The following is a 12,647-nucleotide window of genomic DNA, read 5'->3' on the forward strand; positions in this document are numbered from 1 at the left end:
CGGGGGGGGGGGGGGTCCATTGTTGACTGTGCTTAGGGTATCAGTCGCCATTTTTTCATCCCAGGAATTCCAAATGACTGCATCTTGGCATTCACAAGACTCTGTACAAGACTCTGTACGATGACTACCTCACACAATTTAGGGTACCAGGTCACTCTGTTGGGAGGAAAGCATCCTGGAAAGGAGATCTGTGTGGAGAGCTGTTCTTACAAACCTTGGAAAGAAGTGTTGGAGTGTCTGCAAGTAAAAAAAGGAGGGCGAACCTAAGAGTAAACTGTATGTAGCCAGTTAGACCAAAAAAGGTATGTGCGGTTCAGCTTGAGGACTTGATTCTTGAGAGCTTGCCAATCCTTGCCCACAGGTAGCCGTTGTAGGGTGCTACTGAATGGGATTGACTTGGTGACCATTGTCTCACTTCACATGGGTCATATAGAGAGGAATAGCAATAATCATTCATGTTAATAGGATTCTTCTTTATTAACTTACTGACCTGGTTCAGAATGTGGCACCATTACTTTTTTTCAAGTGACTGACAACATATACCTCAGTCATTATCTTGATAAAGAAATGGTTGCATGATGTGCGACACATACAGGACAAATTTAAATGGAAAGTTATTAACCATGTTGGTGTATTCGTGGAGCATAAAGTGTTACGATATAGAGCAATCTCCCTGCCAAGCTACAGTCAAAGTCTTACCTTGTAATCAGCACACTGGAAGTATGAAGGCAAGGAGACATCTTCTCCAATAATGGTTGTGTTCTTTCCTTCATGCTGCAATATCAGACTTACATCCAACTTTTCTGTGTTGCCCACAATGTTCACGCAGGCCTTTCCCGTCTCACCACTAAGCAAAGAGGCAGGTGAGCTCAGGACATATTGGCTATAAACAGAAGGGGAAAGAAATATTGTAGTAAGAACGAGGGTGGAAGTATACAAAAGTTGACACGTATTACTTACAAATTCCAGCCAAAATGTAGCAGTTGTAACAGATAATGATGTTCTTTATTTTATTTTATGAAAACAAGTCTCTGCTTTTGCCCAAGTTGCAGTTTAAGGTTCTCTGACCCTCCTCTAAAATGTTCCTTCTCACCCTGTTGTATTCTTTATGTGTTGCAGGTTTTTTTTTGTTTTTTTCTTTCCCTCTCGTAACAAGCAGCTCAACCATGCAAAGGATCATGGCTATACCTTCACTGCTGTTTACAGTCCAGCAGTCTAGGGCTCCTTCTGTATACCCAAACTTGAGCATCGCTGCATTCTACCGAGCCCAGCATTGCACTACCTGTGTGCACTTTAGCCTTACCACCATCCAAGGGGCCAGTCCACTATTGCCTTTGCACCCATCCAATCAATACAGATCCTCTCCACTGGAGAAAACCTTATGTCAACTTAATACATGGAGAAACCTAGCAGCATGAAGGTGCCCGCCAAGCATTAAAGTGTGCCCATTCCAATACAGACAAGGTTGAGGATATTATAAAACGCTGATAGGAGTGTATTGTGTGCAGAGGATATGACAATAATCAGTATGTGTAGAAAATGAGTTCAGAGGGTATGACAGTGAGCAGTATGTTCAGGAGAGAAGTGCAGAGATGTGATGTGGGACACTATGTGCAGGAGAGGAATAGTGCGGAGGATATAACATGGCGAGGAGAGGGAGTGACATGGGGCAGTATGTGCAGAGGGTAGGACAGCAGGAATTATGTTAATAAAAAAGGTGTGCAAAGGGTATGACAGTGGTCAGCATGTGCAGGAGATGTGCAGGGGGCAGCATGTACAGAAGCATGGCGAGGAGGGTATGACTGAGTCCAATATTTTCAGAACAAATACACAGGGTAGTATGTGCAGGAGAGGAATTGACATGGGGCAGAATGTGCAGGAGAGAAGTGCGGCGTATATGACATGGGGCACTATAGGCAGGACAGGGAGGAGTACAGAGGAAGACATACGGCAGTATGTGCAGGATAGGAGTGCATAGGATACAACATGGGGCATTATGTGCAGGGGAGGAGTGTGGGGAATGCGCCATAGGGCAATATGTGCATAGGGTAGGACGGCAGGCATTATGTTAAGAAAAGGTGTGCAGAGGGTATAACAGTGACTGTAGGGGGTATGAAGTCAGCTAGAACATGCAGGAGAGGAGTGCGGAGGTTATGGCAGGGGGCAGTATGTACGGCAAGACTGAGGGCAGTAATTTCAGGAGAGAAGTGCAGAGGTGCGCAGGAGTGTATGATGCAAAGTCAGCAAAGATCTGAATTTCTCTCAAACTGCAACACATCATATTCAATACAATAAAAAAAAAAAACACCAAAACAGGACGCAGGTTCCAAGCTGTTTCCCTAAAGTAGACAGACAGGAAAAAAAGTGCAGAGATAATGTTGAACACTTTCAGTAAATCAATCACAAGGAGTTAGACCTGCAAAACAGGAAGCCTGGGTGGGGAGGATTTGGGAGGAAAACTGCCAACAGCCTGGGCCGGGATTGATTGATAACCGGAATAAAATTAGCAAGATCCTCAGGATTAGTGACAACTAAGTGCAGACATCACTCAATGGCACAGCCTACATGCCAAGTATTTTTTTGCAGACACTGCCAATATTTGCTGATTTGACCCCGACATTACCCAGCTTGGATTGTAAAGCATATACTATGCACACACAGTTGCAGAGAAATTCCAGGATCAATATTCCTACAATGACAGATTTACTGAAAGCAGAACTGGAACTGCTCAACCCGAAAAAACGTGGCACAAATGATATCCTTCCAGCACACGAGTTTGGCTACTGTGGGTACTGCACTTAAGTCCATATACTGCTTTATAAATGGTATTCAACTGTAAGAGGGTCCCATGTGTAGCCTTCATTTATAAAAATTAAGGATGAGCAGGAAAAAGCTATCAAACCGATAGCTCAGTCCTGAAGATTGGAATTTCTCAACCTTTTTCGAGCCTTGGCACCCTTTAAAGTATGCAAAATCCCAAAGCAGCCCATTATACAAAAGTAAAAAGGCATGAATGTATGGTGCCCCCAAAAAGTCATTGCAGACTCTTATCCTAGATTGGGGTCATTTATGGATTTTAGGAGGGGCCCCACACCACAAAAGACACATAGGATTCCCACATCAGAGTCCCAACTTCCAGTGTCCACCACCGCACTGCTGCAGCAGCATGGCAGGAGGTAGAGCAGGTCTGGATGGAGGTGGGCTTCCTTCCTCTTCCAAAAGTTTGGAGTGGTCCTGGATGCATACGCTTCCACAGGGCTGGTGGCTGGCCCAATTGCGCCATAGAAACATGACGCTGTGCAAAAATGTCACAGTATTCCTGAGAAGGCAAGATGATATCACAGGATGCCACAACACGCAACACCCTTGTTGTGAAGGGCTGCTGCAGATTAAACAGGGATAGCAGCTCATGGTGACAATCTCTCCGCTTTGTTAATCAGGAGCAAACAGAAGGTAGAGTTCTTCTGATTACACAGGGAGGACTGTGCTCTTCCTGTGTAATCTGCAGGACTGAACTGTCAGTCCGACAACTCAGTCCTGTACAGTGCAAGGACACAGCTGTCCGTGCTTGCCTTCCAAAAACACAGCCCATTGCAACAGTATATTAATATGTAATATAATGCAGCACTGCATGCGATTTAACTTTTTATGTGCCGTACAGTTTATATTTTAGGGCAAGCTTTTGGGAGATCCACACCCTCCTTTCATTAGCATGTTGATTGGGGGAGGGTATGGGGGGATGACCATGAAAAGTATCATATAAAGCAGATAAACCATCTACAAAGATAAATGGTTAGTGAAGGTTTGGGGAAAAAGGGGGGGGTATACAGTGAGCCACATAAGGAGTAGAGAAAAAGTCAAACGAGGGGAGAATGGTCATAGAAGCATCAGATTTATAAAGCCAAGCTCAGTATTCTTGGTTCAGATGTTTTCCTTTCCGAAGGCAAGGCTCACATATCAGCGATCCCGGCCCGCGCACAGCGATTGTCCCATTGATTTCAATAAAGTTATATCTGTGTGGCAATCACGGAGGAAAAAAAAAGGTATGTAGCGCTCACCCCCGAAGGAGCCGCTGGATGATCGGGTCTTCTGTTTCACCTCTGTGACACACCACAAGCAATGAACCCACAGCACACCTTGTGAAGTTTTATAACAGATTTAATGACTATGGAATAGAACAAACACTTAACGGCTCCCCAATCACATGCAATACAACCAGGATAACAGGATAAGGCAATCTGACACGCAGCAGCAATCTATTGCATGCAGGAAAGCCTGCAATGTCAGAATGTCTCAGATAATATACTTAGATTGAATGCAATCAACATTAATATCTTTACTTAAAAGTATATATCCCCCGCTAAACTACTGGCCAGTAGTATTGTCCTAGGCTAGCCAACGTTGGGGCCCTTGCTGTATAGCAGATGTGAACAATAAACAGGTTGTCACTGCGGCCAAAGGCCTCTCACCACTCCTCAGATCAAATGGGAAGAGATGAAGTCTGCTGGTGGAAGCTGGGTGTCCTCTCTCTCTCTAGTCGACTCTGGGAGGAAGGTGAAGTCATCTGGGTCCCTTGTAAGAGGTTTTCACTCACTCAGGATACTGGCAGTCGTCTCCCTCTGGATGGCTGGATCACCCCAGTGGCTGGTTCGGCAGTGCGACTAGGCCTCGATGTCCTTTGCGTTAACCAAGTCACCGGACCTCACTTCAGGCACTCGATCGGGTCCTCTCCGATTCAGCAACTCAGATCAGTCTCTCTATAGACGGCTGCACAGAGCCTGTGTGTCCCTATATGTCAGCGGTGACCACACAGCTTTGTTTCACACAGTCTTAACCCACACAGGGTTACACAGGTCTGTCCTCTTCAGATGGCTGTCCCAGACTGAGGCTGCTCTGCAGTTGCAACCCATAAGCCTCCTGTTTCCTTCCCCACAGCCTCCTGGGTAATGCAGTTCTCAAAAATCCTTTCAGCAAACGTATCCAAATCAGCTCTGTATACCGTCTCCCCAACCTGTGCTCTCTGGCTCCACCTGCAATATCTTTTCTCTTAAAGGAGCTGCAATCACAACAGGGCTACAGGTACATTTACACGCCCATGCAGTTTTTTCAACCACAATTGTGCATGATTGCACGGGAGGTATCCCGCTGGATCCACCTAGCACGACTGAGGTGCCATTAGAAAATAATGGCAGCGCCACAGCGATTTGACGGTGGTATGTGATTTTGTGACCGTGCGGCCATCTGTGCGATTTTGTGCACGTTGGCCGCGTGGTCACGGATTGCCCTAGTATGAACCTGGCCTCAATGGTTTCGGAATGCGGAGAGAGAAACATGAAAACATTCCTAACTTCTGCATGATCATGCATAAAAATCATAATTAAACAGGATGGCACCTTAAAGTGACATTAAACCCTCAGATTTTTTAACATAAACCAATACTGTAATGTGTGCCTTACTGCAATCCATGGTAGTTTCCCTTCTCTTTGCTGCTCTTCCTTTTAAATCCTCATGTCTTCTCATGCTGGGGAAGAACTTCCCTTTGCAGCCGACTGCCTCTTCCTGTAGTGCTGGCTCAGGTTGCAAACCTGCACACAGACACCATGTATCCATTTCAGAGACAAGGCAGTCTGCTGCAAAACAGAAGTTCTGCCCAGCATGAGAACAGATACAGATTTAAAAAGAGCAGCAAAGAGAAGGGAAACTACCATGGTTTACAGTAAGGCGCACATTACAGTGTTGGTTTATGTTAAAAAGTCTGAGTGTTTAATGTCACCTTAAGTCCCAGTTTAAATCCTCCTGTACATGGAAACCACCTGTTCAGTGAAATGCTTACATCCCAACTCTCACGTATCAAGTAAAAGGCATAGCAGCAGCCTTGGTTTATAAAGCCATCCAGACAACTGTACTCTGCTACATCTCAGGTACTCCTATCACTTATGGTGTGTCCCCTCTCTACCAATACCCAACATTTATTGTCAAGGTCTGATGATCACCAGCACACAGCTATAGTGCCTTCGAACCTTACTTGATGTGTTTCTGGGCCAAGCAGAGTCACTTCCATCAGGGCGACAAGTACAGCCACCCAGATCACTTGTGCTAGTCTGCTGTTGGGCCTCTCTCTGTCCCACTCGACCGTGGTTTTTGGGTCCCCCCCGCTCCTCTGGGGGGCCCAGGACCACAGCACACATAGTATCAGGATGGCGAGCGGGAGCAGACCAGGGAATGGCCGCTCCCTGACCTGCTCCGTGATCATTGAAGCATGAAGCTCTCGGCATTTCCTGCTTCAGTTGTCAAGCAGGAAATGCCGAACATGTGCGCACAAGGCATGCATGTGTATGTAAATGGTGTGGGAGGGCGGTCTGGGGAGTTCTGACAAAAATAAACAGTGTGATGCTCTGGGATTGGTGCAGCAGCACACACCAGCAGCTGTGTGTTGTAGTGCAGCCTAAATGGTGGACCGCGGTATGGATGCCGTTCTGTCCGGACCGCGATTTGAACCTTGGCTCCATGAAAATTTAGCTACCCTGTGTAGAATAGATGCCGAGCCCAAACCGCACCCCGTGCCAGAAGAAACTGACACCCGTATGATACCATGCCAGATTAGCGTGACAGCTTTTGTTTAAACTAAAGCTATAATCCGCTGGCACGGTGCCATACTGGCGTCTGTTTCTTCTGGCATCGGAATCATGGCACGGGGTGCGGTTTGGGCTCTGCATCTATTCTACGCAGGGCAACTACCAGAGCAGGTTCCCATAAACCTTAGAAGCAGCTCATCACTGGACCTGAATGGAGGTGAAACACCTGAGGGGACACAGGGGAGCCGCCCCGATGGGGGGGCAACCTCAAAAAACACTTTCTAGGTTGGGTAAATGTCAGAACCTCCCATCAAACTTTTTATTGATGTTTGCACCTTCATGTACTCATGTCAGAGGGGGAAGTAATGGGAAAAAAAAACCCAAACGGAGACAGAAAGCAATTGAAACCTAAACAATTCTAACCCTTTATTACTCTGGAGTTCATTTCGAAGGGTTACAAACTTCCAGGTTTTTACTATGGTCTACACCCACCACTGTAGAGACCTCCTTGTGCAAGCTCCCTACCCAGGATGTGGAAGAGACTGACAAAAGGGTTCCAACTCTTCCTAAATATAAACGTAGCACCCCATTTCATTCATCTCTGATTGCATGAGCTACAGTTTCTTCCTATAAGAGAGAGCAGTGTTCAGTCACGCACCAGTTCACCAATTGTCCAACTTTACACCAATTGGCTTTGTAGTTCTGGATGTGCCACGCCGAGCCGTTCATGTGCCCGGGTACACAGCTGTGTAAATATACACAACAACTCCATCACCCTCTAATAGAGCACACTCTGTACATTTTTTTTTTCTAAAAATTGCTTAAAGTGACACTAAACTCAGGAGTTTAATCTTAAAAATACATTCAGGTACCCCAACGATGAACAATAATGTATCTTATTTGTGTATCACTCGGCTGTAGATCCTCCAATCATCTCTGACACTGTCCTTCCTTCTGGAGGGGGGCTACTTGTGTTCCCCATGATCCCTGTGTGTGTTGTAAAGTAGTCACCGCTCCAAGCTCACTCCTGTGATGGACTACAATCTCATGTTTAGTTTACTGATTTGTACTGAGATTGTAGTCCATCCCCGGGGGGAGCTTGGAGCGGTGACTACTTTACAACACACACAGGGATCATGGGGAACACAAGTAGCCCCCCTCCAGAAGGAAGGACAGTGTCAGCACCAATTCAGAGATGATTTGTGGATCTACAGCCGAGTGATACACGAAGATACATTTTTGTTAATAGTTAAGATACCTGAATGTATTTAAGATTTAGTGTCACTTTAAAAAGGAGGAACTCCAATATTATTTTAAAGGAACCCTTGCAGTGGGGCTACCTCTGCACTGCAAGTGCTTGCTTTGGTCTAAAAAAAAAGAAATATACTCACCTGCTCCTCACTCTTGCTAGACGGTCCCTGCAGCCTCTTCTTCCCCAGGCTCTGGCAGTCCAAGGACCCGTGATGTCATCATGTCCAATGCAGATCCATTAGATATGAGGATGCCAAGGGACATACTACCGCCAGAGAGGAGGGGGAGAGATATGATCGGTCACTGCCACAGGACCAAGGATCAGGTGAGCATATATCTTTTTTTTTTGCCTGTAAACCAAAACAAGCACTTGAGAACTATGGGGTTAAGGCTTTTCCCCATAGTTCTCCTTAGGGTAACGGGAGGACACAAACTAGCGTCCTCCCGTCACCCTAGGCTCAGTATACCGCGAGCTGTAGCTCGCGGTATACTGAGACGCCGCAGCTGAAGCAGATCCGACAATTGTGCCGGGATCCGCCCAGCTGCATGACTGACAGCTGGCTCTGCCTATCTTGAGGCAACTTGCAGTGCCAGGGGGTACACCCACTGCAAGTGTTGAAATGATGGATGATAAAATGTTTAAGTGGTGGGTCATGTAATGGCAAGAGAAGAGGAAAAAAAAAAAAAAATTAAAGAGACATGTTACCATGTTGAGCCAGTTTTCCCCTTAACCCGATACTTTTTGCACATGTTAAAATGCACATTTTAGGCCTGAATATTGCCTACGCCCTTCCTCCTCCAAAACTTGGACCACTAATGTAAATTTCAGAGCCAATGGAAGTGATCACTGCCTGTGTAAAGCTGACATTCAGCTATGTGCATTCAAACAGACTCCCAGCCTGTATAACCAACCACCAGGAGTCTGATTAAGGGGCCTGTTGCTGCAGACATATGGCATACATCAGTGGCAATGAAAGGGTTAAGAAACACCATGGGTTCAGGTGTTAAGGTTTGGTTTAACCCCTTCCGTCATTATGGGGTTAATTAGAACATACACGCCGCAATGTAGATCTACCCCGTACCACCTTGCTGGTGCCAAACTGCCTCTTACAAGATATTCCACATTGCCTGGTGCACCCCATGCAAGCACATCCCAAATGCTAATCAGACCTTGATTCTTGGCTGCAGGCTGACTGCAGATTTACTTTCCATTAAAGTAAATAGTGTTTGGGCCATCCATGTGTTGGGGGTGGGGGAGGACTGGACAACTGGGGAGAGTTTAGAGCAGGGGTAGGCAACTTTGGCACTCCGACTGTGGTGACACTACAAACCCTATAATGCCTCTGCGAGTCATGCCTGTTGCTGTCAGTCTTGCAATGCCTTATGGGTCTTGTAGTTCCACAACAGCTGGAGTGCCAATGTTGCCTACCCCTGGTTTAGAGTACATGCTACACAGAGCTGGGTAGAGGCTGCAAATGGAAGATCTCCACAGGAGACTATTTCAGCATGCAATGAGCCTTTTAAAAGAGCTCAGCATGGGAAGGATGGCCTACGCTAGAAGTGTCCTTACCCATTAAAAAAAAGGTAGAGCACTAAAACAGCAGTACGCAACCTTGGCCCTCTACCTCTTGTTGAACTACAGGTTCCATGAAGCATTGCAAGACTGTGCCAGCCACAGGCATGGCCCCCAAAGGCATGATGAGATTTATATTTTCAGCACAGCTACAGTGTCAAGGTTGCTTACCCCTGCACTAAACTCTTCCCAGTTGTCCAGGCTACCCCCCCCCGAAACACATGGATGGCCAAAACACCATTTACTTTAATGGAAAGTCCATCTGCAGCCAGTCAACCCATCACCAGTGCCCAGGTTGCCTTCCCTTGCAAGCTGCAATCTTGCCTCCCATGTGACAGATTTAGTGGTTTTATTCCTGGAACTGGCTGTCCTCAATTCTTGTGCCAGTGCTCTGGTCCCCGTTCTGTGCTATTCTTCAGTAAAATGGAGTCATCTTTGTGCCGCAGGTGCAGGGTCTGCTCTGGTCCTGGCTACCATCTGCAGAGATCCTGACAGCCCTTGGAGTCATCTGGTGACACCAGAACAAGATGAACCCCAATACCCCACAGTGCCTCAGGAGATTGTGTGAGCATTCCAGAACACCCTGCAGTGCCATGGACGCTACCCTGAAACTAGAAATGCATCTGGAAGCCAGGCAGTGGCAGCTGACTGGACCAGATCATCATCAGCCATGGAAGGGGAAGCAGCATCGCTGGCAGGTACCCAGTGTTTTAGAAGTAGAAACCTGAACATATTACATTTCTCTAAGAAGCATCTTTGGGGATCGAAGATGTAAAAAAAAAAAAAAACCCAGCACCAAAAACATGCATAGTCTATTTTATGCCAAATCAACTGAACACTAACCAATTCTAATGTGAGAGAAGGATCTCAACCTGGAAACAACATAAAAGACAAAACATCAAAGATGACGATTTAGCCCCTGTTCAAACTTTTTCAGATGCGTCGCCCTACAGTGCAGGACACCCATGCCACATGATGCAGTGCGATTTTTGGTGCTATACAGAGATGTTTTTACCCCACAGAGTTTATGTAACATGCATTTTTAAGCATTTGAGTGAAGGATCTCGACTTGGAAACAAAAAAAAAAAAAAAAAAAAAAAAAAAAAAAAAAAAAACAAAACAAAAAAAAAACAACCAAAAAAAAAAAAAAAACACCCACAGTTTAGCCCCTGTTCTGACTTGTGCAATTTGTCACCTTGCAATGTATGACAGTAGAAATCCCCATTATTCTCTACGACTCGCATGCACACCCATGCAACATGCTTCAGTGTGATTTTTGGTGCTACACAGAGGTAATACTTGTAAGTGCTACAGGCTTACGGATTACTCAGTACACATGTACTATGCAAACCTAGATCTGACGCAAGGTCTGTTTTAATGCATGCAATACTTTGAAGGTTGTAGAAAAAAAAAAAAAAACAACAACACACACCACAGTATTTGTAGGGGCAGTATTTGACAAGCAACTGAGTTACATAGTTACATAGTATTTGAGGTTGAATAAAGACATAAGTCCATCAAGTCCAACCTATTGTGTGTGAAACAGTAAGAAAGAGGTACAGAGGTTTCAGCTTCCATAAGGAGGTTGCAATTGGCCTGGGGCAATTTCCATCTCAGTTCAACAAGCAGGCCTAAACGTCATACACTGCAATCAGCTGCACTGTATTCTGACAGCAGCCTCAGAGGGAGATTCATCCATACATGTTGTTTAGCATGGACGGAAGAAAAAAATCTCATAGCATATGACCAGCTTTAGTTTACAGCACTACAAATTCACACAAAGGCTGGCGCAGACCTGAGTGATCCCGGGACCACACGATCGTGTGCACCTGTACACAGCAGTTGCCACACGGCCCCATTGAGTTCAATGCGGTTACATCTGCGCAGCAATCACTTAAAAAAAAAAAAAAGGTACATGTACTTTTTTTCCACACTCAGCTTTTTTTTTTGTTGCCGCGATTGTATTTCGATCGCCGGGCCCGAATCGGAGGGGGGAAAAAAATTACACGGCAGCTTGTTGTTAGGCTCCATGCTTAAAGGGGAACTCCAGGAATCTAAATTCACCTTTGTAGTGGAGCTACTTCAGCACTGCAAAGGGTTGAAGGAGAACTATGGGGTTAAGTCTTTTCCCCATAGTTCTCCTTAGGGTAACGGGAGGACACAAACTAGCGTCCTTCCGTCACCCTATACAGCTCGCTGTAGCTCACGGTATACTGAGACGCCGCAGTATACCGCGAGCAGCTGCTCGCTGTATACTGAGACGCCGCAGCTGAAGCGGATCCCGACAATTGTGCCGGGATCCGCCCAGCTGCGTGAGTGACAGCTGGCTCTGCCTATCTAGAGGCAGAGCCAGCTGTACCCGCCCCCTCCCCCCGTCCGTTCCGCCAGTCAGCGCTGGCAGATCGGAGCGGGGAGGGGAGAATCCAGCCCCTCCCCTGTCACGGCAGAGAGCCGTGACAGGATCGAGAGGTGAGCGAGCGCCGGTATGTGTTCGCTCACTTCCCGATCTCCTGAGCCGACCTGTGACAGTCTCATTGTCACAGGTCGGCTAGAACTATGAGGTGAGTGAAAAGCACCCGCCTCATAGTTCTCCTTTAACTGGTCATTTTGGTCTTGACTTGGTGCTCACATAATAATAAAAATACTGTTCCAACCCTCGTTCCCCCCGAGCTGCTAGACCGGTCCCCACAGCCTTTTCTCCCCCAGGCTGCAGTGTATCTGTTCTTATCAGTTACCGCTGGGGAAAAGAACCGTCCTGTCGGGGTAGGAGGGATTGTTATTTAGTACTCGCCGGAGTGAAGGCTGGTGTTTGAGGCGCCTCCTTTTGAGAGGGGGGAGTCTCCTCGGCACTATGGCCTCCTGATGTGGGCAGATGCTTGCTCTCGTCTGGCTGGGGGGATCGGGAGGCGCAGAGGCCCGCGGTGCTGTGCCCCCTGGGGGTGGCATCCCAGATGTGCCAGTAAATTACTGGGGTATGGGACCTATGTGCACTATGGTCACGGCCCTTACTGCTTTTTCTGCACCGCGTCTCTTGGGCATGGCCTTCTGGCTAGCCCGGGGCAATTGTTATACCTGGCCGAGAGGCCTGCCATGTCTCGCACTGGCACTTATTTATTTTTAGCACTTATTTATGCATGATATGCACTCTGACTCGCAGATGACGGAAGGTGCGGGTACCTTCGGGGGCCCGTCCTGATGTTAGGGAGTAGGCTCTGTGACCGTCATATAGGGCTCTCTGCCTTCTCCGA

The 12,647-nt window shown here is 46.8% G+C and overlaps 1 protein-coding gene across 1 annotated transcript in view; it reads right to left on the bottom strand.

Annotated features, from left to right (window-relative positions):
- LOC108798918 (alpha-2-macroglobulin-like) overlaps nt 1–12,647 on the bottom strand; it is a 72,722-nt gene that overhangs the window by 50,612 nt on the left and 9,463 nt on the right. The window contains exon 2 of the mRNA XM_018570723.1: nt 700–883. Within this exon, the coding sequence (XP_018426225.1) occupies nt 700–883 (184 nt within the window). The remainder of the gene's footprint in view (nt 1–699; nt 884–12,647) is intronic.

The sequence above is a fragment of the Nanorana parkeri genome, unplaced genomic scaffold (assembly GCF_000935625.1).
Source record: "Nanorana parkeri isolate BGI_ZX_2015 unplaced genomic scaffold, ASM93562v1 scaffold1585, whole genome shotgun sequence".
Taxonomy (NCBI): domain Eukaryota; kingdom Metazoa; phylum Chordata; class Amphibia; order Anura; family Dicroglossidae; genus Nanorana; species Nanorana parkeri.